Genomic DNA, 23,424 nt, shown 5'->3' with positions numbered 1-23,424 from the left:
TTGATATTTTGCAGTTATGTATAACTTTACAAACCCTATCAAATTAGCTATCAAAATGACAGTGCTGCCATTTAAGAAAATCGACGATGACGTCATATCTCTAAATTGGGACACCCTGTATACATTTTTATTGAATGTCAAAAAGGACAATTTGAAATACTAATCGACGGGTCTGAGCATTTTACAAAAAAACAATTAGTATTTGAGATATTGAATTTATTCCACTTTACAGACTCTCTCTGTATAATCGTAGTAACCTGACTTTTTGCATTCCAGTAATTCAATCTTCTATTATCATCATCGGTTCTTTCTTATAATTTCCCTAAATGCTTTTATTTATGAGTCTAAGTGGCAACGTAGCATCACAATAACTAGATAATATTATCGATTCTGCTAAAGGGCGGTAGGATGTACGGGAGGTTACGCGCCGGTCATTGGGGAGCATTTCGAAAGAGACGACGACGACGAGCCCGCGTCGCGTCGCGACGCGGACCTCTATTCAAAGGATCAAAGTCGGCATTGTTAGTAGAACACATAAATCGCTGCTAGCTCACAAAAGGGCACACATTTTGACTGTTTTATTTTTATGTTTCAGCGTTAGGAAAATATATATGACGTTGAAAGAAAATATTTCTTGAGGTACTCAGAAAATCATTATTTGGAGCAATATTATATCATGCTGTCTTAAAAGAACGATTTTTCTTATAAAATGGTTATGTGGCCATAAAAAAAGTCTATTGATCAGGCACGAAAGTTATAGTAAGGTTCTAAGGTGAAGGAATTTATACCTTACACGTATCCTATAATACGCACCTGATACATGGTTATATAAATTCGACATTTCTAGAATTAAGTCAGAGTGCCGAAACAAGACAAAATATTTCCGAAGATTCAAGTTAATATTAAAAACTATTTACAGTCGGAAAAATGAAAGAATACCCATGAACGAACATATAAAACACGCTGTATTTTCATGTAGTGTCGTGTCACACAAAAAATTGGCCAGCGCAATTACATGTAATAATTATTGTTACATGTACTTGCACTGGACAATTTTCTTTGTGACACGGTGACAGGAAAATACAGCGTGTTTTATATGTTCGTTCATGGGTATTCTTTCATTTTTCCGACTGTAGGTACATTAATAAAATAAGTAAATAAAACAAGAAAAATAAGTTAGAGTGAAACCAGCAATCAAGGCAGATAAACAGACTAAAATGATCGAATGTTATAGGATCCTAAAAGGCATCATAGATTGATGTGATCATTCAATATTTGCTTGTTCACTGCTAGACAAAGATTTCCCTCATAGTTGTCCATTTCTTTCGATCTTGTGCCTCATGCATCCAATTCTTATGGCAACGTTTTATATCGTTAGTCAGTGCCGGTTTAACCTAACTTCGGGCCCTGGGCGCTGGAGGTTTAGGGACCCCCTTCATTGCTATTCGTTGTCAGATTTTTAACAAAAGAACACATGCATTAACTATAAATGTTTATTGTAAAATCCATACGATACATTTTTTAAAACAAACAAGAAAAATAGCAAACGTAAAAAATATTCCAAAAAATACATTTAAAAATACAAAAAAAAACAAAAAGTTCTAAAAAACATATTCTAAAAAATACATAAGACAAAATTTAGCTCACTTTATTTCTTGACTTGGCATTAGCAAACTGCCATATTGATACCTACTATAAAAATCCAGTTCAGTCCTTCATTTTCTATGATACAATAGTGATAATGCTTCTAGGTTTTCTTGACCCAAATGTAACCTTTAATATAATATATCTTTATCCTTTATTCTTTTTAAAGCAGAAAAAGACCGCTCTCCTGAGGCATTAGAAATAATTGGTATCATCAAATAAACTTTCAGTAAAGTTTAAAATTGGGAAAAGTTGTCTTTGCATCCTGGATGACACTAAATTTTTCAAATGTTTATTAAAATTTTGGCTTAACGTTACAAAATGAGTAGTTTCATTATGCAAGTTCTCTTTGGTTTCATCAGTATTTTTTATATTTCTCGCATAAAATAATAACTAACGTCTTGACTTCTTCTTTATTTAGCGTAAAAAACATCTAACAGCTGATGTAACATCTTTGTAGCATTATATTCTCTTTAAAAGACAATTAAGTAATATTGTCGCATATAACATTAAATAGGTAGGTACCTACTTCAATTCTGAATCTATCTTGCCCCTTTAAAATTGTTTCATTTTCAACTTCTGCATCGAAAACTGTTTTTCTTTTCTTTGTTCTTTGAAGGTCAATTATATAGAATATATTTGAGATATCCTCGCCTTCGCAAAAAAAATATTTTTGGATAGTTCAATTTCGCTTAATTTATTTCTCAAGTCTCCAACAAAACTCAAATGTCATTAATTCTACTCCAATCGACAAATTCGATTCCACAGTTTCTAACGTTTTCTTGTTGCATTCACGCATTTTAAAATTTTTGCCCAAATCAGTGTCAATGGAGCTGTCTCAAAGGTATCCATTTTATTCTGCAGTGCCTTAGCTTCACTTCTAACTGCTGATTTTTTGTCTCTATTATTGCTTAATTGGAAAAATATGTTTGATGGATCCGTAGTTTTTAAGTCAAGCATTTACAGCGTCAAAAGTATTTACAAGTTTTGTTTTCATCACTTCCACGAATTCATTACAAATTTGGTCAGACAGATGGCTAACTAAACCTTTTGCTTTATTCGTATTCTGCTGTAAATGCTCATCTAAGAAGTTGTCAAAAGCCAAGTATACAAGACAACTTAATTAATTACCTTTATGAAGACTCGTTAATTCCTCATGAGATTGCTTCTTAAGAAGCAAGTAATTTAATGGTGACAACAACTCTTCTTAGGACCTTTAGCCAATTGTCAGCTTCGGAGATAAACGGAAAGCTAGTCCTTAAGAAGTAAGTAATTTAATGGTGACCTTTAGCCAATCTTCTTACGACCTTTAGCCAATAGTCAGCTTCGCGTTCTACTTGCTCTTTCAAGCCAACGTCTATAACTCCAATCTAACTGATGATCCATATAACATAAATCCATCTAACTGATGATCTTGTTACTAATGTAACCATAGAGTTTAGATAAAATTTACTTTGTTCCTGAGATTTGAGCAAACTATTCAAATATTTCCAGTGGGTAAAATACATCCAACATCAGTTAAACTATTTTTTTCAATTGAAGGATCAGTTAAACTATTGTTTTCAATTGAAAATAATTTGCACGGGTAACAATAAACAACTTTAACACTTTCGTATTATATTAGCCAATCTCTCTTTTCTTTGCCTCCATTGGTTTTTACTCTAGATGTTCTTTCGTTAATCGTCTATAACAAGCTTTGTCTCCAGCTTCATACATTTCATACAATTTTCTAACGAGCACTCTGGTTTAAAAGTTATCACGTTCTTACAAAGTTTCAGGTATTTCGTAGTCTTTTTCTCTATTTCAAATAATATGTACCTCGATTATTATCGGACTTTATTTTGTTATTAATAAAAGGAAGGCCACTTCGGGCCCCGGAGGGGCCCGGGACCCTGGGCGCCCGCCCCAAGCGCCCAGTGGATAAACCGGCACTGTCGTTAGTCCAACATTTTGGAGAACAACCTCTGTTTCGGTAGCCATAATCTCTTAGTCTCCATTCCAGTATTCGCTTTGTCCATCTGTTATCAGTCATTATTCGAGCCACGTGACCTTCCAGTTCCACTTCAGCGTTGCTATTCTCTCTACTGCATTAGCCACTTCTAAACATGCCACTCCTGATGCCGTTTTGGTATCAGCCACTCCTGAGCTTCGTCGTAGATATGTGTTTCTGGGAAAAGTTCGTTAAGTATTTTTGGATTTTTGGTTTTTCTGAGTGGACAAGGCGATGTATCGCGGTTATCTTGAAATTAGAGAGGATAGATCCATTAGAAATATAATATGTTTAATATAGATTTTATAATATTTTCTATAAATGGAAAAACAACTTACAACAATCTGCTATACAGACGATGCAATACTAATGTCTCAATGTGAAGATGGTTTACAACGTATCTCTCTCTTGTCGTTTCCTTATTACTGAGGATCGTGATTTCTTCCAATATTCCTAACAATTTTATTCTATTGGTCTCTATCTTCAGCTGCTCTGAGTGCTTCGCAGAATGACTTTCCAGCTGAATTATTAATTTGGTTGGACCATCTAGTTGGTGATCGTCCTCTTGATCTTCTCCCCGGAACGTTTCCAGAAACAATTAATATCTCCAAACTTTCGTCACCTCTGTGCACCACGTGACCGAAGAATTGCAGAATTGGTTGCAGACATATTGTGGACAGCCTTTTTTTAATTTCGAGTTGGTTTAGAATGGAAACGTTTGTCCTATGAGCTGTCCAAGGTATGCGCAGCATTCTTCTCCAGCACCACATCTCAAAGGCATCCGCTCTTAAAAGCACCACACTTTAACTCAAAGAGTTCAAGTCTCTGCCCCGTATAGAAATTATTGAGAATACAAGGGCATTCACCAGTCCCATATTTTGAGAGATAGATCTATCTTTCCAAACTTTAGTTAGGCGACTCATCGCATTTTTTGCAATACCAATACGTCTCCGAACTTCTGCTTCACAGTTACCATCGTCAGTTGTACTTGACCCGAGATAGACAAAGGTGTTTACTATTTGGTATTCCTGTAACATGTTAGTCAGTTAAATAGTGTCGAATCTGTCGATCACCATTATTTTTGTCTTAGCTTTATTGATTTTCAGACCAACTTTATTGCTTTCGTACTCAACTCTTTGCAGGAGATCAAACATTTCTTACAACGTATACTGCACCAATTTAACATAACCGCTAGAAAATTTAACATGTTAATTTCTCCAAAAAAGACAAAATGCATGGTTATGGTTATAACAGCAAATCCAATCAGATGTAAATTCGAGCTAAAGGGCTAATAGAACACGTGATGGAGTTTTAATATCTAGACATCACACTATCTAGCTACGAAAGACTCTAAACAGAAGTGGAAGATCAAGTGAATAGAACAAACAGAGCCGCAGGTAGTCTGAATGACGCAGTATGGAAAAATAAAAATATTGGAAAAGAAATGAAAGGCAGAATTTTCAAAACAGTCATAAGACCAATAATGACATACGCGGCAGAAACTCGACCCGACACAGAGAGGACAAAAAACCCTTCGAAAAACCGATAGTAAGACTCTATGGAACACAGAGCTAGAAGTACAGATATACAACGGAGATTCAAGATGGACAATAACTGGATAAAAAACAGAAGAATAGAATGGAATGACCACATACGCCGAATGACAACAAATAGAGTAGTAACGACAGCGAAAGTCGGTTCCCCAATAGGAAGACGATCAGTGGGAACACCACGAAAACGATGGAACGACAACTTACTAGAGGCACATTGAAAAAACACACAGCCGTGTTTATACAAATAGAAGAAGAAGAAGATGATGATGAAGTATTTTTGTTTTATAAATAAGAAATAAAAATTCTGATAATTGAAGATAAAATAAGGATGGGAGGCCGCTTTTCTATAAAATCACCGGGCTGCTTGAAAAGTTCTAGCACGCCACTGGCACGGAAATAACAAAAACAATAAAAATTCGAAAGTTACAATATTTCGACTATGAAATGAGACATCCTGAGATGTATAACCTTATACACATCATAATAATATAGGAAGGAAGAGACCCAGGCCAGAGAAGAACATCCTGGCTTCAAAATCTTTGATAATGGTATCATTCGCTAAACTGTTTCGATCTGCCGTAGACAAAGTTATTATTGCCAATACTCGATAATCGGACAGGGTACTATAAGAAGAAGAAGTTACCTGTCAGTGACGTAATAGATTACTTTATTAATGGGACCCCAAATAAATAACAACCCAAGAAGGAGATAAATGAATTTTGCATTACCTGTAGGTTTACCATTATTTAAGAAAAATAAATAACTTTAGTGACAGCAAATGTACAGTATTTCTCATGATCATCTTTCAGTGCGTCACAGTTTTTCGATTTCTTTCTAACGCATTAAATTGTATGTGACAGAAAAAAAAGGCACGTCGGTGATTACATTTCGTCGGTGACATTTTTATAACATTTATTCTAGTTATTCTAGTTGTCGATAGATGGCGCCATAATAAAAAAATAATTTTTTTTAATTAGATAATAATATTACAAATATAAGCTGTATAATTTATAAGACTATACAAATCAAAGAAAATACCATTTTATAAATGCAAGAAACACTTTTGATTTGTTTTTATTCCAAATTGAAAATAAAATGTGACAACTGTCAGATTTAACTAAAATGTCATGTTAGAATAAATGTCATAAATGTGTATTATCACGGACTTACCCTTTTTCCTATCATTTGTTACGCACTGAAAAATGATCATGAGAAATACTGTATATTTGCAACAACTTAAACTTACTATTGCTACTCATAATTCCTTTAAAATCAATATTTCGAGCAAAGTTACAGTTTAAGCTGTAAAAGAGAATTTATTGCCTGCATATATAAAGTTTATGGGTTTGTTTGTTTCGAGACTGCTTTACATTGTCTTCAAATTAAAATAAATAATAATGCATGCCATTTTGTTTAAGTTCAAGATAAATGTAATAAACTACCCAGAGTTCATTCTAATAAATATTTATGGTGTCTAAGTAATATCGTATAATTTGTATATTTTATTAAATATGAGAGTCAGTCTTGTGTGGTCAAATTTTATGAATATATCAAAACAATAATTTATAGCCAATATGATTTAGTACTAGTGGATCTGAAACTGGTAGAAAAGGAATTTAGGCCTTAAATGTCCGAAAACAATGATGTTATTTCCTGAGGTTGTTTCTGGAGGATGTTATTTCGAAAATTTTTCCGAAGCAAACTAGCCTCCATTCGGATTTCCGGGTGAGGACTATCTCCCGGGGGAAGGTCATGGTTACAGAATGGGGAACAAAGAAATCCAAATATTATGTTATGTAGACGACGCCGCATTAATCGCTGAGACAGAAAACCATCTCCAAAGATTAACTCACATCTTCAATACAACAGCCAAGAAATACAATATGATAATATCAGAAAAACCAAATTATGTATGACAACATCTAAATACCCACTACGATGTAAAATTGAAATTGATTGGAAAATAATAAAGCAGGAAGAAAGGTTTAGATATCTGGGAATACGTAGATATAACCAGTTACGGAGATGTTGAAGAAGAAGTACGACAAGACAACATAGTTTAAAAACTATTAAAGCGGCGGGATCTCTTAATGACACAATCTGGAAGAACAAACACCTAAGACAAGACCCAAAAGCAAGATTCTATAAAGCAGCAATTAGACCTATATTTACATACATGGCGGAGACAAGACCTGACACATCTAAAACAAGACGACTACTAGAAACAACAGAGATGAAAATACTCCGACGAATATCAGGGAAAAGTCTGTTGGATAGGGAGAGAAGCGAAAGCATAAAAAGATCATGCAATGTAGAAGACATAAATGGATGGGTGACAAAACGGAACCAGGAGTGGAACGAACACATTAGTAGAATGGCAGAGGATAGGATAGGATAGTACGAATAGCACGAGATAAGTCACCAAATGGACGAAAAAGCATTGGCAGACCAAGAAAAAGATGGTGCGATAACTTTAACAATTTAGGAGGCTAATATTGAAGAAGAAACAGGCTTTAAAGCCTACATAGAAGAAGGAAGAAGAAGAAGAAGAAGAAAAAGGACTATCTCAGGAGGATAGATCGATATGTTCAAAGAGGTGGCCTCTTGACCTATACCACTGCGACCTTTTCAGATCTATTGTGGGCCTCTAGTCCTAGATTACATTATCTAGCCTGTCCCTTTTAAAAGGTCTAATAGCTTCGAGACTGAACCTTCCATGTAGCTCTTAGTCGGTTTATGTTCTTCTCCTAATTCAAAGATCCTCATTTGCCGGACTGCCACACTGGCATAGAATTTGTTCTGCTATTTCTTCTTCCAGGTGACAGAATCTGCACAGACCTACTAGCATACCTACTAGCAGAATCTGTTAGCAGACCTACTATGGCTTTGACTGTTTTCCTGTCTTTGCTTATTAGGTCTGCTATACATTTTGGCGCATGTTCTGTAATGAACTGTTTTGCACGTCTTTGTTCTGGTGAATTCCTCCACCGTTTCAGAGATTTGTGAGCTACCCACTTTTTTGTAGCCGTTCTTGTTAGTGCCTTTGGCACGCCACAGAAGGGTTTCGGTCCAACAAATGACATTGATGAGCCTTGTTTGGTCATTTCATCTGCTTTTTAATTGCCCTTATGCCCTTATTCCCCGGTATCCGTGGTTATGACTGTAACCTTACTACGGTCTCCTAGTTTATTTAAGGCACCTACAAAATCCCATACTACCTTAGAATTGACCTCTAGATAATTGAGTGATTGTTCAGGAGGAACATCATTACAATAAAAATTAGGCTAGTGTCTTGGAATCTTGGAAGTCTTACAGGTAAGAGTGTGGAGTTATTAGATGAGCTAAAAGGAAGAAGAGTAAAAATTGCTTGCATTCAAGAAACTAGGTGGAAAGGACAAAGGACAAAGGGCGAGAGAACTAGGTGAAGAATACAAATTGTAGTATATTATAGGGAAAAGTTGGTATAATTGCTAATAGTGAAATTAAAGATAACGTAGTAGAAGTTGTAAGAACGCGTGATAAAATAATGTCTGTGAAATTTGTAATTGATAAAGAAGTATTGCTTTCTATGATCGATTAGGAGACATATTGCCTGATATTCCATCGCAGGAGAAAGTTATAATAGGTGATTTACACATGTGGGCTAATCCAAGACAGGATATAAAGCAATACATGGAGGACTAGGCCTTTGAACTAGAAGAGAAGCTGGAGATAAAATGGTTGAATTAGCGATAACATTAGATATATAGCGATTGTTAACACATTCTTTCAAAAGAGAAACACTCAACTTATTATGCAGAAAAGTGGACATAATCACTCCCAAATAGATTACTTCATGACAAGAAAAGAAGATATACATTAATGGAATGACTGCAAGATAATAGTGAGAAAGCAAGTCAACAACATAACTTGCTTGTACTAGACATCGAAGTTATGAGCCGAAACTTAACCAAAATATCGGAGAGGGCTACAAAAAATCAAGTTGTGGATATTAAAAAATGAGAAAGAAGCTAATCTTTTAACAGATCTATTCAAATCAAGAATAGTAGAAAAATGTGCTGCAACATAACATAAAGTCCTTTATTTATTTTTTTATTTAGCGTATGGACTTTCACAGTACGATAAATACACAAATATAATATATTACTCAAACACTAAAATATAATGAATGAACCTAAATATTAATGTCCAATTTACATAGCCATTCAATTGCTTCTGGGGAGCATTCCATAAAGTCCTGGAGGTTTCCACGGTAGTCACGATTTAGGCAATCTGAAACACAATGACTTATGGTCTGTCTAGCTAGAGTCTAGAGTCTAGAGTCTAGGTGATTTAGGCAATCTGAAACACAATGACTTATGGTCTGTCTAGAGTCTAAAGTCTAGAGTCTAGGTGATCCGCAATCGTACTGTGGACTCTCCGCACGACCCCATTTGAACAGAGAATCAGCATATTTACCATGTCCGGTACGTATGCGATTAAGTCTCGCCCAGGTGGACCGGGGCAGACCCGATCCGATGAAACCCTGGATTGGGGTAGATATCTGAATATGGTCTGCTGCTATTAATGGCATCCATCTTGGAATCATTGTTGTATATCATAGGAATCCACCAATTGTTCGGGCAGATCTCATTGGAATATTTCTAGACCTCAGTCGCTGGTGCTCTTTTGAGATGTCTGGTATGTCTTGATGGATTGGTAGGTGTATGTTGGCTACAATTTTCTGGTACTCTCTCATTAATGCTGCTGTACGGCGTAGATCTGGTGGAGCAATATTGCTCAAAGTAGGCAGCCATCTCACTGGGGTTGATTTTATTGTTCCAGTGCTTAATCTCATGGTTTGATTAAGTTGGACATCGATTTTGTTTGTATGTGCACTATTTAGCCATTCTGGTGCACAATATTCTGCCACTGAAAAAACCAAAGCTAGAGCAGAGGTTCGAAGAGTATCTGCAGAAGCACGCCAAGTTGTTCCAGCAAGTTTTGTTATTACTATATTGTTTCTTGTTCTCAGTTTACCAGCTGCGTTTGTAAGATGGCTTCTGAAGGTGAGTATTCTATCAAGTGTGACGCCTAGATATCTGGGGTTAGTGCTTTACCTAAGCCAAATTAATTAAAAGACATCTCCGATAATGAAAATATTATTTATATTTTTAAAGTACGCCGCTGATACTCTTTCTAATAATATAATAATATGTGTAAAGTAAAATGTCCTGATATATGGTGAGATGCTTGTTAAAGATACACCCACTGCATCCAATAATAACAATAACAATTAAATTTATTTATAGGTACGAGATAATGTCAATTACCTTTAACCTTTGTAGTCGTTCATAAGATTTTTAATTTAAACGATAGCAATATTACGTAAATAAGATAGATCAGTGTATGACAGTGTATGTGTATCTATTTTGCAAATTATAGTTTTGCGTAATCTCGAACCTTGAAAAACTTAAGGTTCGTTAAAGGAGGATTGGCCTATATAAATTTATTTATTATTGTTTGTCGCTAAGTCGTCCTACTTTGATAACCCATTTTTATTAAAACGATTTAATTTTTAATGTGAAAGTTCAATCGTCTATAGACTGGCCTACGTAACCTACGTAATAAACGTGTTTATATCGATATGTTTCTTGGCCTGAAATTTGTTTTTATGTTTCCATCGTGACAAGGACAGAAAAAGAAGTCCGGAGAGAGGTGTTTAGACGGAGACTCACCGACGTGAAATGGCTATACGTCCTTCAACACGAACTTTAACGAACCTTTAAACCAGTGACGTTCAAAAAAATTTTTGTTAAAACTACTGAACCAAAGATGTAACATAAGGCCTACTCGCTCTGCATGCCCTGAAGGTATTCTGAACTTACCCAGAGGGAGATCGCCTGCGCATTAGGTTTTCGGATGGAAATATTTGGTTCTCCCTCTGGGTACGTTCAGGGTATACAGCGCGAATGGGCCTATAATTGTAGCATAAAATAATAATGTATGAGTTGAAGTTGTCGTTTGGTTTCTCTTTTCTATAGCAATACAACTCAAATTAGGCCCTGGCTTCCCCCATCATCTGCTTCCAAGTATCCCTTTTCTTGGCTGCAGTCTCCTCCAGTTATCTACCAGTTTAGCAGCGGTTCTTATTTTGTTTATCCACATCTTCCTTGTATTCATACTGGTCGACGTAATAAAAATTCAATGAGAATGAGCAAGATGCTTCCCGTTGTAAAAATTCAGCATTACACATGAACTATTTTTCAAATATATACATACATACCTAGCTTAGACAACACCTCGCGCTTTATCTAAGCCTGGCTTAACTGTATGTCTTCCATTTTCCATATACTCCTAGAAAATATCATTAGAGAAAATAGCAGTTACCTGGGTATGAAATTAGATGGAAAGAAACATGAGGAAAGGGAGATAAAGGCAAGAAAAGCAGAAGGAAACAAAAAAGATATAGAATTGCCAATTGCGATCATTAATGAATCCAAATATGCTTCAAGAAAAACAAAAATTAGAATCTACAAAACAGTCATCAGGCCTACAGTTCGATGCTTACATATGCGTGCGAAACATGGGTGCTTAAAAAATCAGAAATAAGTAGACGTTTTAGAAAGATGGGAGAATAGAGAACAAGGAAAAATAAAGAACTTAAAGAACAATATAAAGAATCAAAAATAACGATGGTAATCAAAGCACAGAGAATACGATATTTAGGACACATTGAAAGAATGGGAAAGGAAAGAAGGCCGAAAATGGTACTATCGCAAAAGCCAATACAAAAAAGAAGAAAAGGTAGACCAAGAAAGAGATAGAAGGACAGCGCATATGAAGACCTCAAAAAAAATAATATTGAGAATTGGATAGTAAAATAATTTGACAAAAATCAATGGAAGAAAGTGGTTAAGAAATGTATGGAAAGAGTATAAGAAAAATATTAAATATATTTTATAAAAATAAATGCAAATAGTAATTGTAATGGAAAATTAAACGTTTTGCCATAGGTCTTCAAGGCCTGTTGAGCTTCTTTTTAACCAATAAATTATTATTTTTTATTACGTCTTTCTCTTTAGAAATCAAAATACAAATAAGGTTCTATAACCTAATTTGCTGGCTGCGGAGCAAAGGCAAGGGCTTCTATTGGCTTGGTGAGGTCTTCTTTAGTGACAATGACAAGACCATTTTAACAGTGCTATATTTAGTGATCACATGCGTATGAGCGGGATCCTTAGCTCTTCATGAAGCGTTATGTTTGACATACCAGGGTGCATCAATAATTATCGTATTCGCAGTATTTCCAGAAAGGTTTTATTATACAGCTTTGTAGACAAGGATTTTATTTTCTTGGGCCATTTTCGATTTCCTACCGACTAGACAGTTTACATCTTTCATTCTTAGGTCAATTTGTTTTCGCTTCTTAAGAATACATATGTTCTTTCCAATTGAGTTTTGAGTCAAAGTATTCTAAGGTATTTGGTGCTAGAGGATTGAGGAAGTTGGATATTGTTAAGTGAAACTGGGGGACATTGGTCTCTTCTCAAGGTAAAAGTAATTTGGACTCATTTTATTTCATTCAGTTGTACCTACTTTTAGAATGTTAAATAGATGTTATAACGTTAGACGAGCGACTGTGGCTAGCCACGTCTGAGGTGAAACGTCCACTCCACATAAGAAAAGAACCCACGGCCAATCATCGGAAACTACTTTTGTGGACTGAGTTGCGCTGCAGCGTGGTCCATCTGTTTGGTTGGGGTGTTCTTTTTTTAAAGCCAAATAGGTGGTTGGGTATCAATTCCTCCGTATTGGAGTCTGAGTTAATTTTTGAAGTTATACTTCTTTAGGCGCGTTGGGAGTAAATTTATATGTGCGCGAAATCATCAAAATCTTGGTACCGGGCGCAGCTTAAACGTTATACGTCCTCTGATTGGGTAATTACAATGACCTGTCAACAATTGGTCAATATGTCGGTTATTTTATTAATACCTCAATGGTTATGGGTAAACAAATTGTATGTAGTATATTAGTTTTTATTGTTGTGAGGACAGACACAAAAAGCAAGTCTATAATTGTAGTGACTTTTTAAATACTTTTTAAAAGCAACAGGTACGTAATTTTAAATGTTTCAGTATTGTAATAAAAGATTAGGACCTACATACCTATTTGGAAAATGTAGGTAGGTACCTAGCTTGTAGTTAATGCTTTGATTTACATAATTTGATTACCAATACAATTTCTACTAATCTTCATATCTAATAAATTGCTTTTTTAGTATATATTTTGTTGTATTTCAATATTTTAATTCCGCAAGAATCAAACTTATTTAATTAAACGAAGAGAATAAGCAACAGCCAAAAAAAAATTAAAACGTTGCTATATCTTCCCACATCATTAAAATTTCTCGCTAGCTAAGTTCTGCGTGCGGTGAGTTCAAAATTATCTACCAACCTTATAGACGCAGGTTCAATTCCCAATGCAAATTTTTATTTTTTTTTTTAATTATTTTATACATTTTATGATTGTAAGTATATTTATTATATTCTTTTTTTCAGAAAATACGTATTTAGTTAAAAATTTTGTCAACAATTATTGTTCAGAAATAATTTCTTTGTTTCATTTTTCAATGTGTTTGCGTGTGTTTTATTCTTTTATTTTTTTAATTTTTGGTATTGTTTTAATACAAATTTTTGGAAAGTAGTGAGTATTAAAATTAGTTTAATATTTAAATAAAATATAAATAAACTGTTTAAAGTATATTGATTTCGTTGAAATCATATAATAGAAGTATAACTTCTTAGGTGCGTACAAAGTACACACACATTCATTTTTGTAATGATAACCTTTTAAGCATTTTGGATACGGTTGGTAATAGGCTTATTGGCAGATTACCTATTTTTTTTTCTTGGAGTATATGACCAAGGCTCATTCGCCCATACCTACACCAATTTTGCTTATTTATTTTACTACATGTTTTTCCTTACTTAATATTCCCTTTCTACTTATTATCTTACTTAATTTATTTAAGGATTGACCACTGTTTAGTCGAAAATATTTCAGTGTTTTCAAAGAAGTTTTTTCACCATCAAAATGATTTTTTTTTTTACAAAAAACTTACTTGAACGCCGCTGTCTGCAGGATCGGAAATAATCGGCTAGCCTCCAGCCGGTTACTGACGGTAATTCTGCTAACTTCATATCATCCGCACTGTCAGTCAGTGTCGCAACTGTCAGTTGTTTCATTTTTACTTTTAGTTAGGAATCATCCATTCTTATCAACTCATTTTAATTACTGTTTTATTTGCAACATACGTTTAATATATTAAGTGAGTGTAATTAATACTTCGTGCCTTCTTTCAACCGTATAATCGTCGTTAAAATTAAGAAATAGTGACTCAACAGGTGCAATATGACAGGAAGACTAGCAGGACAGACTATAAATGATAGGCTTTTAGCTGCAAAACACAGTTTGGCTGGACAAGGTTTAGCCAAAGCGGTATGCAAAGCAACCACAGAGGAAATGATCGGACCCAAAAAGAAACATTTAGATTGTAAGTTTCCTCCATTTGCTATATTTGCTAAAGAATTTTCCTTGCCAGACTCATTCCACCAAAAATGTTTTGCCCCTTTGACAATTTGTAAAAAATTTCACTAAACGACACTACCCAACATATAATTTAGGGGTTTGTAATGTTGTAAAAATGATTTGTAACAACATAGCATACCTACATGTTTGCCAATATTTTTGCAACCCATCTATGTTACTTCAGTTTACATACAATTTTGTCTTCTGATCTAATAATTTAAATACCTAATACATATTTTGAGTTTTAAGTTCTAATGGTTTTAAATAAATGAAGAAAAACAACAAAATTTGCTATCTCCATTAGTTAAAAATTGCTTTTTGTTCAATTACTTTTTATATCTACTGATAATGTACTTATCACACCATTTTTTGTACATATTCATGTTCATTATGTTTTAAGACAAATAGAATCCATATAAACTAAAATCTAGGTCATTATTAATTCCAATAATATTATGAACATTATAATTTGGTCACATATCTCTACTTTGTATATAAATGCCAAATTAAACCTGTTCTTGCCTTTTTTATTATGCAAAATATTCACAAGTTATGTCTCTTCTGTTATTACCAAACATTTTTTGGTTACCAAACATTACACATTTACTCAATGATATTTCTCTGTGGAAAATGTGGAATTACATTTTGTGGAAAATCATCATCAATCCCCCTTATTATCTATAGCTGATAAGTAATATTTCATATTGAAGTACTGTTAGCACAAGCACAAGTTTATTTAAATATTTATTTAGCGAACAATTAAAAACAAATGAATACATCAAACTTTGAATTCAAGTTTGTTTATGATCTAATACAATGTATACCATACAATAAAAATCTATTACACAATTAAATCGATCCATTCTGGGTAATTATCATTATATAACATTAGCTATTACATTCTATGTATTATATTACCTTTCACCTTTTTTAATAGAAACTATCAACTTTCTATAAAATTGTGTCGAGGGGTTTGCTTTCCCCTAAATATAATTATGTATTTTTAACAATAATCAGATTTGAAATCATCTTCTTTTAGTGCTGTCTTCCAATAGGAGGTTGCATAGCATCTTCACTGTCTTTACTCTATTTACTCTTACTGCTGCTCTGAAGAGTTCTATTGAACTGGATTTAAACCAGTCCCTTAAATTTTTTAACCGTGACACTCTCCTTCGTCCCTTTCAATTCTTATCCTTCCCTGTTATATCAATCTTGCTCCAGCCCCAGCATTTCAGACTGCTGTCCACTCTTTACGTGTCCCAGATATTGAAAATTTCTTTTTTTAAGGTCTATTTGTTGTTTGATCTTATTTTTAAAATCCAGGTTCCTATGTACAGGAAAATCTCGATAGAACGGACCTCTAATTAACGGACCTCTAATTAACGGACTTCGTATATAACATACAAAAAATAAGATCAAATGTAAAAAAAATTGAATGCAAAAATATGAAAAATCAAATTCTAGAAGGAAAAACAACAAGGACAGGATCTCAGCACTGCTTTGTGCCAAGGCATGTGGATTGCATGGATTGACTTCTATAATGGTAAATCTCGTAAACCTATTATTTGTTTTTAACCAAGAGGAGTGATTCAAATTTACCGTGCCGTAATGCTTGTTTCTAATTGGTCCAACCGCAGGCAAGTTTAATCCACTGTTATTAAATTTTGACACTAATGACATTTATGAAATTTTGGCACTTCTGTCATTTTATAGGTTAATTAAGTATATCAGCGATTTTTTGGGTTTTCTGCATTATTCCTTTAATTTTTAGATGTTTTAGTGTACTTTTATATAAAAACAGTTGTTTTTGGAACTTTTTAGCGATGTGTTAGTTTAATATAATATGTATGGATTATCATCGAAAGCTGATATGATCAACGAAAAAAGAAGATGAATTTGGTGACTTTTCTAGTAACTTTCTTGGGTGTGAATCTATCTTTTTAGTTTACTCCTCTTGGTTAAAAAATCAACTATAGTACCTACTTACTGTCAAAGATATAATCATCAAAAGGCATAATCTGCCCGTTTCATATTATAGCTCTAATAGGGCATGGTTCACCAGTGATATTTTCAAAAATTGGTTTTGTACCTGCAGTGAGAAAATTTCAAGAGAAGAAACTGGTAATAGGTACCGCCTAAAGAGGTGAAATGTTTATTAATTTTAGACAAAGCTCCTGCTAATCCCCCTGAAAGTATTCTACATTCAGAAGATGGCAACTTTAATAATTGTATGTTTTGCCAAAAAATACATTGCTTATTCAACCCATGAATCAGTGAATAATTTTGTCAACCAAATGAGTATATTACAGAAAGTTTTTAGATGAAGCAGAAAAGTAATAAAGTAGGGAACAAACTTTATTCATTTTTTATCATAGATTTGTACACTGTATCTAAATACAGTACCTACATAATAAAAAAAAAACAATTTTGATTGATTTTAAACCTATTTTTAGAATGGAATTTTGGCTTTAACGGACATGCCGTCCCCCCAATTAGTCTGTTATATTGAGGTTTTACTGTATTTGTATTTAGCAACATTTCTATCGGCATTATCTCTCAAATGTTTGTTTGTCTATTTCTTTTCTTAGTTATTATCATATATTTAGTCTTTTTGTATATTCATTTCTAGCCCACATTTTTCACAGAAACTGCTTGTCTTGTAGTACTTGGAGTTGTTCAGCACAAGTTGCCATGATCAAGGTGTCATCTGCATATCTTATTATGTTGTTCATAGTTTTTCCATTAATTATTATTCCTTCACTTTCAGATAGTAATGTTTTCAGATAGTAAATCTACATTCATACTTTGCAATAATTGTAATTGATCTACATGTCTAAAATGAGATAATTCTAAACAAATATCTCATTTGGCATTGTAGAAATCTCTTAATGAGCAACATCAATTTAGGCAGGGTAAATCTACATCTTCAAATCTTGTTTTTGTATCATGATTACATTATCAGAGCTTTTGAGGGTGCAGCCCAAGTGGACTTAGTCCATGTGGTGAGACTGCTCCAGTCTGGAAAAATTTTGTATTTGTTTAAAAAAATTGTTTAAACAATTTCTGCCCAAAAATTCCGCCCGGCACCCTTCAGATTTGTTTAAAGGGGACATTTTTGAATAGGAATCCACAAAGAACTCGAATCAGAAATTTTTTCAGACGGGAGCGTCTCATTTCAGGATCAGAATTTCTCATCAAATTTCAGATAGAAACTTGATGAGAAATGCTTGGAATGGTGTATGCCGTGCACTTAACAGTGCACGAATTAATTTGAATTAATTAATTTGACGAATTAGGTGATAAAGAAAAAAACCGGTTCCTCTTATTTCTCTTTCTTCGACGATAAAGTAAACACAACGCTATAATTTGATTTCGATCCATATAAAATATACCTTTTATTCTACGAAATTATATTTAGTTTTATAGGGTAAACAACTCGGTGAAAACTGGAATAGGGCTGCGGTCACGTCTTGTGTAAAATTATCTAAAAACAACATTTAAAACGAGGGGAACAACATTTAAAAATGAATGGATGAAAGAGGGTCTTGTCATGGACTAACTCCTTTTATACCAATTTCTTGAAGGTCTTTGACACAGTAATCCATTCTTTGCTCATTTTAATTAGTTTTATTTGCAACATACATTTAAGGTATTAAGTGAGTGTAATTAATACTTCGTGCCTTCTTTCAACGGTATAATTGTTGTTAAAATTAAGAAACAGTGAGTCAACAGGTGCAATATGACAGGGAGACTAGCAGGACAGACTATAAATGATAGGATTTTAGCTGCAAAACACAGTTTGGCTGGACAAGGTTTAGCCAAAGCCGTATGTAAAGTGACCACAGGAAATGATCGGACCCAAAAAGAAACATCTAAATTTTAAGTTTCCTCCATTTGCTATATTTTGCTAAAGCGTTTTCCTTACCAGAAGTATCTACTGATAATGTACTTATCACACCATTTTTTGTACATATTCATTATGTTTTAAGACAAATAGAATCCATATAAACTAAAATCTAGGTCATTATTATTTCAAATTTGATATAAACATATTTGGTGACATATCTACACTTTGTATATTAATGCCAAATTAAACCTGTTCTTACTTAATCTTAATCAAATTTAACAAATCTTTTTTATAATGCAAATAATATTCACAAGAAAGATGTGTCTCTTTTGGTATTACAAAACCTTTTTTGTGGTTATCAAACATTATAAATTTACTCAATAATATTTCTTTACATTTTGTGGAAAATCATGATCAATCATCATCACTTTCCCTTTATCTATAACTGATATGTAATATTATTTCATAGTGAAGTACTATTAGCACAAGTTTATTTAAATATTCATTTAGCTAACAATTAAAAACAAATGAATACATTAAACTTTTAATTCTAGTTTGTTTATGATTTAATACAATGTGTGTCATTCAATAAAAATCTATTACACAATTAAATCGATTCATTATCCATTCTGGGTAATATTTATTATATAACATTAGCTATTACACTCTATGTATTATATTACCTTTCACCTTTTTTAATAGACGCTATCACCTTTCCATAACTTTGTGTAGAGGGAGAGTAGTTTTGATTTCCACTAAATATAATAATAGATTATGTATCCTTAACAATAATTAGATTTAAAATCTTCTTCTTTAAGTGCCGTCTCTCAAGAGGACGTTGGATATCATTTTCACTGTCTTTTCTTTATCTACAGCTGTTCTGAAGAGTTTTATTGAACTGAATTTAAACCAGTCCCTAAAATTCTTCAACCATGACACTCTCCTTCTTCCTATACTCCTTCCTCGTCTTATCCCTCCCTGTTTTGTCAGTCTTAACATTCCACAGTGCTGTCCCTTCATTACGTGTCCCAAATATTGTAACTTTTTGAAGTTATACTTCTTTACCGGCGATAGAGGGTGATTTTTTTATATGTTAAAACCTATCAGCCCGGCGCATGCGCATTATAACTTTGTTCTGATTGGATGTTCAAATGACATGTCAAAAATTATCCGATATGGCAGCTGTGGTTTGGAGGTAAAGGTAAACAAATGTATAATATATTAGTTTTATTGTTGTGAGGACAGAAACAAAAAAGTTTATAATATTGTAGTGACTTTTAAATAGTTTTTAAAAGCAAAAGGTACGTAATAATTGTTAATGTATCATGGGTATAAACCTACCTATTTGATCTGCCAAAATACATAGTATGTAATACTTTTATTTATATAATTTGATTACCATCAAAATTTCTATCAATATTCACCTAATATATTGTTTTTTTTACCCTATGTTTTGTTGTATTTTTTCAATTCTAAATCATTTCAATTCAAAATTAAAATAATTTGATCAATTTTCAAAATATCAAAATATCACAAGTTTAATCCGTTTAGTTAGGGCCGGTTGTTCGAACGCTAATCAAGAAGTTGATTATAATCAATAATTTATTGTAATCAATTTTCTTGATGGGAATCAAATCGCGACATGAAAAATACATGTAAAACACTAATCAGTTATTGATTGTAGGTAAAACAGTAATTAAAATATAGCCGCAGCTCTTAAATTATTAAAAAGTACTTATTATTATTATTGATTTGTAAGTAAAACAAGAAATTAACATCAGAAAGAGTTTAATTATGTTTTATTTTAAATTAAAACCAAAATAATAAAATAAATCAGTCAACATAACCTCAAAATGCGACATCTGTCAGAAGTACGCTTAATCAAATATAATTGTAATTAAATATTTGATAATGATCAGTTTTGATTAGCGTTCGAACAACCGGCCCTAAGTCGATCTTCGTAAATAATGACACATAGTGTCCGTGGCTAAGCGGAGAAGGCGAATGAATTCCAATATCAACCGCTCTTATCAGCGCTGGTTCGAGTCCCAGTAGAAACTTTCTTTTTTGTTTTTTTTAATATATTTTATGATTGTAAGTATATTTATTATATAATTGTATTTTCAGAAAATACGTATTTAGTTAAAAAAATTTTCGACAATTAATGTTCAGACATCATTTGTGGCTTGTTTAATGTGTTTGTGTGTGTTTTATTCTTTTATTATTTTAATTTTTGGCACTGTTCTAATAAAAATGTTTGAGAAGTAGTAAGTATAAATTAGTTTAATATTTAAACAAAATATAAATAAAAAGTATATTAATTTCGTTTAAATCATATAATAGAAGTATAACTTCTTACGTGCGTACAAAGTACACACACATTCTTTTTTTTATTTTTGTTGTGTTTATTATTTCGTATTGGCGAGGAACTGCAAAGTGGGCGACGCCTGGTGGCAAATTTAAAAAGCATCAACTCGAGGAAAACATTGACTTTGTCGTTAATTTGTGTACATATTTGCGGTCAGTTTATTTTGTAATTAACAATGAATTCGACTTAAAAACACTATTGCAGTGTTCCTCAGTATTCATTCCTATTATACTCTACGTAATGACGTAAACTAACTAATGCCAAATCACACATTTTGTTAATTTAACGTTTGTATTAAACGTAATATTTTTTAATGTTTAAGCGACTGTAAAATTAAATAAATAAATAAAATGCAGTATATATTCTGTACATAGAATGTACAAAATATTCCGACCACCTCATAATTTCCAAAACACAATTTTTATAAAATAAATTCACCTAGTACTTAGTTTGCAGTTTTTATTTAATTAAAAATTGTTATCTGTTAGTGTAAAATAAATTGTAGTGTCCTATAAATTAAATTAAAAACGAAATTAGAAATTTTACGATCAATAATTTTTAAAACGCTGTGTGATTATCGGGGGCCAGATTTTTTATGAAAAAAAGGTAAAAACAAATCGGTAGTTAGCATCAAATTTTAACGAATGCATACAGATGAAACATAATTTTGAGTCATCTTTAACTTATAAGATGTCTTAGTGGCAAAACTTAGTGGTTACTTTGGCAAAACACTCGTGTAAATGATTTTAATTTTAACGTTTTAGAACTATGGGATCAAATGACAAAATGAATTGTTTTCCTCGAGTTATCGTCCATCTTTGAAATTTTGAGCGCCCTCTGTCGGAATTTAATTTTGCGAATTCTTTGCCCATTTCTTGCAATACTTCGGTGTTCATTTTCTTCTGTGTCCGTAATACTTATCATCCTTGTTCTTTATACCCATATCAAATTAACACTTTCGCTGCCAAGCTTTATTTCAGAACTGTCGCGTTCCCTGCGTATCGTGAACTTTCTGATAGCATATGCAATATGCTGATACAATTATAATTATGAAAGCGTTAAAAATTAATTGTTTTTTCCCGATACCTCTAGATCAGCGGTTCTCAACCTTTATGAGTGATGTACCACCTACAGTTATTTTTATTATTTTTTGGTACCACCTATATTTTTAAATTGTATTATCAATACTTACTAAGTGCTACTATTTTAATTTTTTCTGTGTTTTGTGTACCACCGCCAATAATGATACATGTACCACCAGTGGTACATGTACCACAGATTGAGAACCTCTGCTCTAGATAATATATTTTTTTTATATTTATAATTGTGGTGTAATCTTCATTATTATGTCTCATTGATTGTATAATTCAAAAACAATGGTTGTCCTGACATGATAAAATTAAATAACATGAATTTAAGCTGGATACCCATTATTCATTCAACAAAAAAAATTAATATTGTTTGGGGGACATGTCTTTTCCAACAACGGTTGCCTATATTATGTGTTCATAGATGATTTAAAAAGCAATATTTCGGGGTCCAGGTATACAAAAATGTGGACTACTTTATTCAGTTGTACTAATAATTAATACCATTATTTTTTTAAATAGTGGTTATAATTTTGTTTTGTTTACACAAGCAACTTACTAAATATTTTCCTAATGTTTCGCATCATATAGTATGTAGATAGAAATTGATTACTTGTATTATGAATTCCATTCAGAAGTATTTATACTTAACAAAGTTTGGGATGAATCATATCATAGGCCCTCCTAGAAGGGTATTAGTCATATTTCATAGAATATTTATTGGCCTGCATGCGATCATTGGACTTTTGTATTTGTATATCTTTACATTTGGAGATTAGCTGTTCCATTTTGAGTTCAAGCTATTGGTTGCATATTTGTTATTACTAATTATTGTTATCTATTTTTTTTTCAAAATCTCAACCAAATTACACAGGGTGTGCCAAACCTTTGTTTTTTTTATGGCTAAACTATGAAGTACTTATATAAAAAAAAGTTCATAACAAAACTGATGTCTTGCCAAGACAAATAAACATTCAAAAATTGCCATATTAAAGCTTTAAACATGTTTTTATCAAATAGTTACCTCCAAATCCGTTCAAAATCTTTTACTTTTTACTGGTAGACGAAAGTTCTTAATATACTGCATTTTTGGCCCTTAAATTGTTAATAATTAAAATCAATAACTACAGTGGAATCCCGATAAGTAGGCCTCCGATAGCCTGGAAGTCCGGCTAAACCGGACCGATTATTATCAGACAAAACAAACATTTTTTCATTTTGACTGAGTTTTTTTACGAAAGAATAAACAATACTCTATCTATACAACTGTACGTAATTTAGATGTACATTTCATGTTTTTGATAACTTTTCGATAACCCGGATCGGCCGCGGTCCCTATTAATCCGATTTATCGAGGTTCCATT

General features: G+C 32.9%; 1 protein-coding gene across 2 annotated transcripts in view; it reads left to right on the top strand.

Moving 5' to 3' along the window:
- Positions 1-14,380: 14,380 nt before the first annotated feature.
- The window catches only part of LOC114327278 (phosphatidylinositol-binding clathrin assembly protein LAP-like), a 110,517-nt gene continuing 101,473 nt past the window's right edge, over positions 14,381-23,424 (top strand). For both annotated transcript variants that reach the window (XM_050643567.1, XM_050643566.1), the window contains exon 1: positions 14,381-14,722. In XM_050643567.1, coding sequence (XP_050499524.1) covers positions 14,581-14,722 — 142 coding nt within the window. In that variant the 5' untranslated portion in view covers positions 14,381-14,580. The remainder of the gene's footprint in view (positions 14,723-23,424) is intronic.

The sequence above is a fragment of the Diabrotica virgifera genome, chromosome 2 (assembly GCF_917563875.1).
Source record: "Diabrotica virgifera virgifera chromosome 2, PGI_DIABVI_V3a".
NCBI classification, from domain to species: domain Eukaryota; kingdom Metazoa; phylum Arthropoda; class Insecta; order Coleoptera; family Chrysomelidae; genus Diabrotica; species Diabrotica virgifera.
This window is presented reverse-complemented; position numbering and strand designations above follow the sequence as displayed.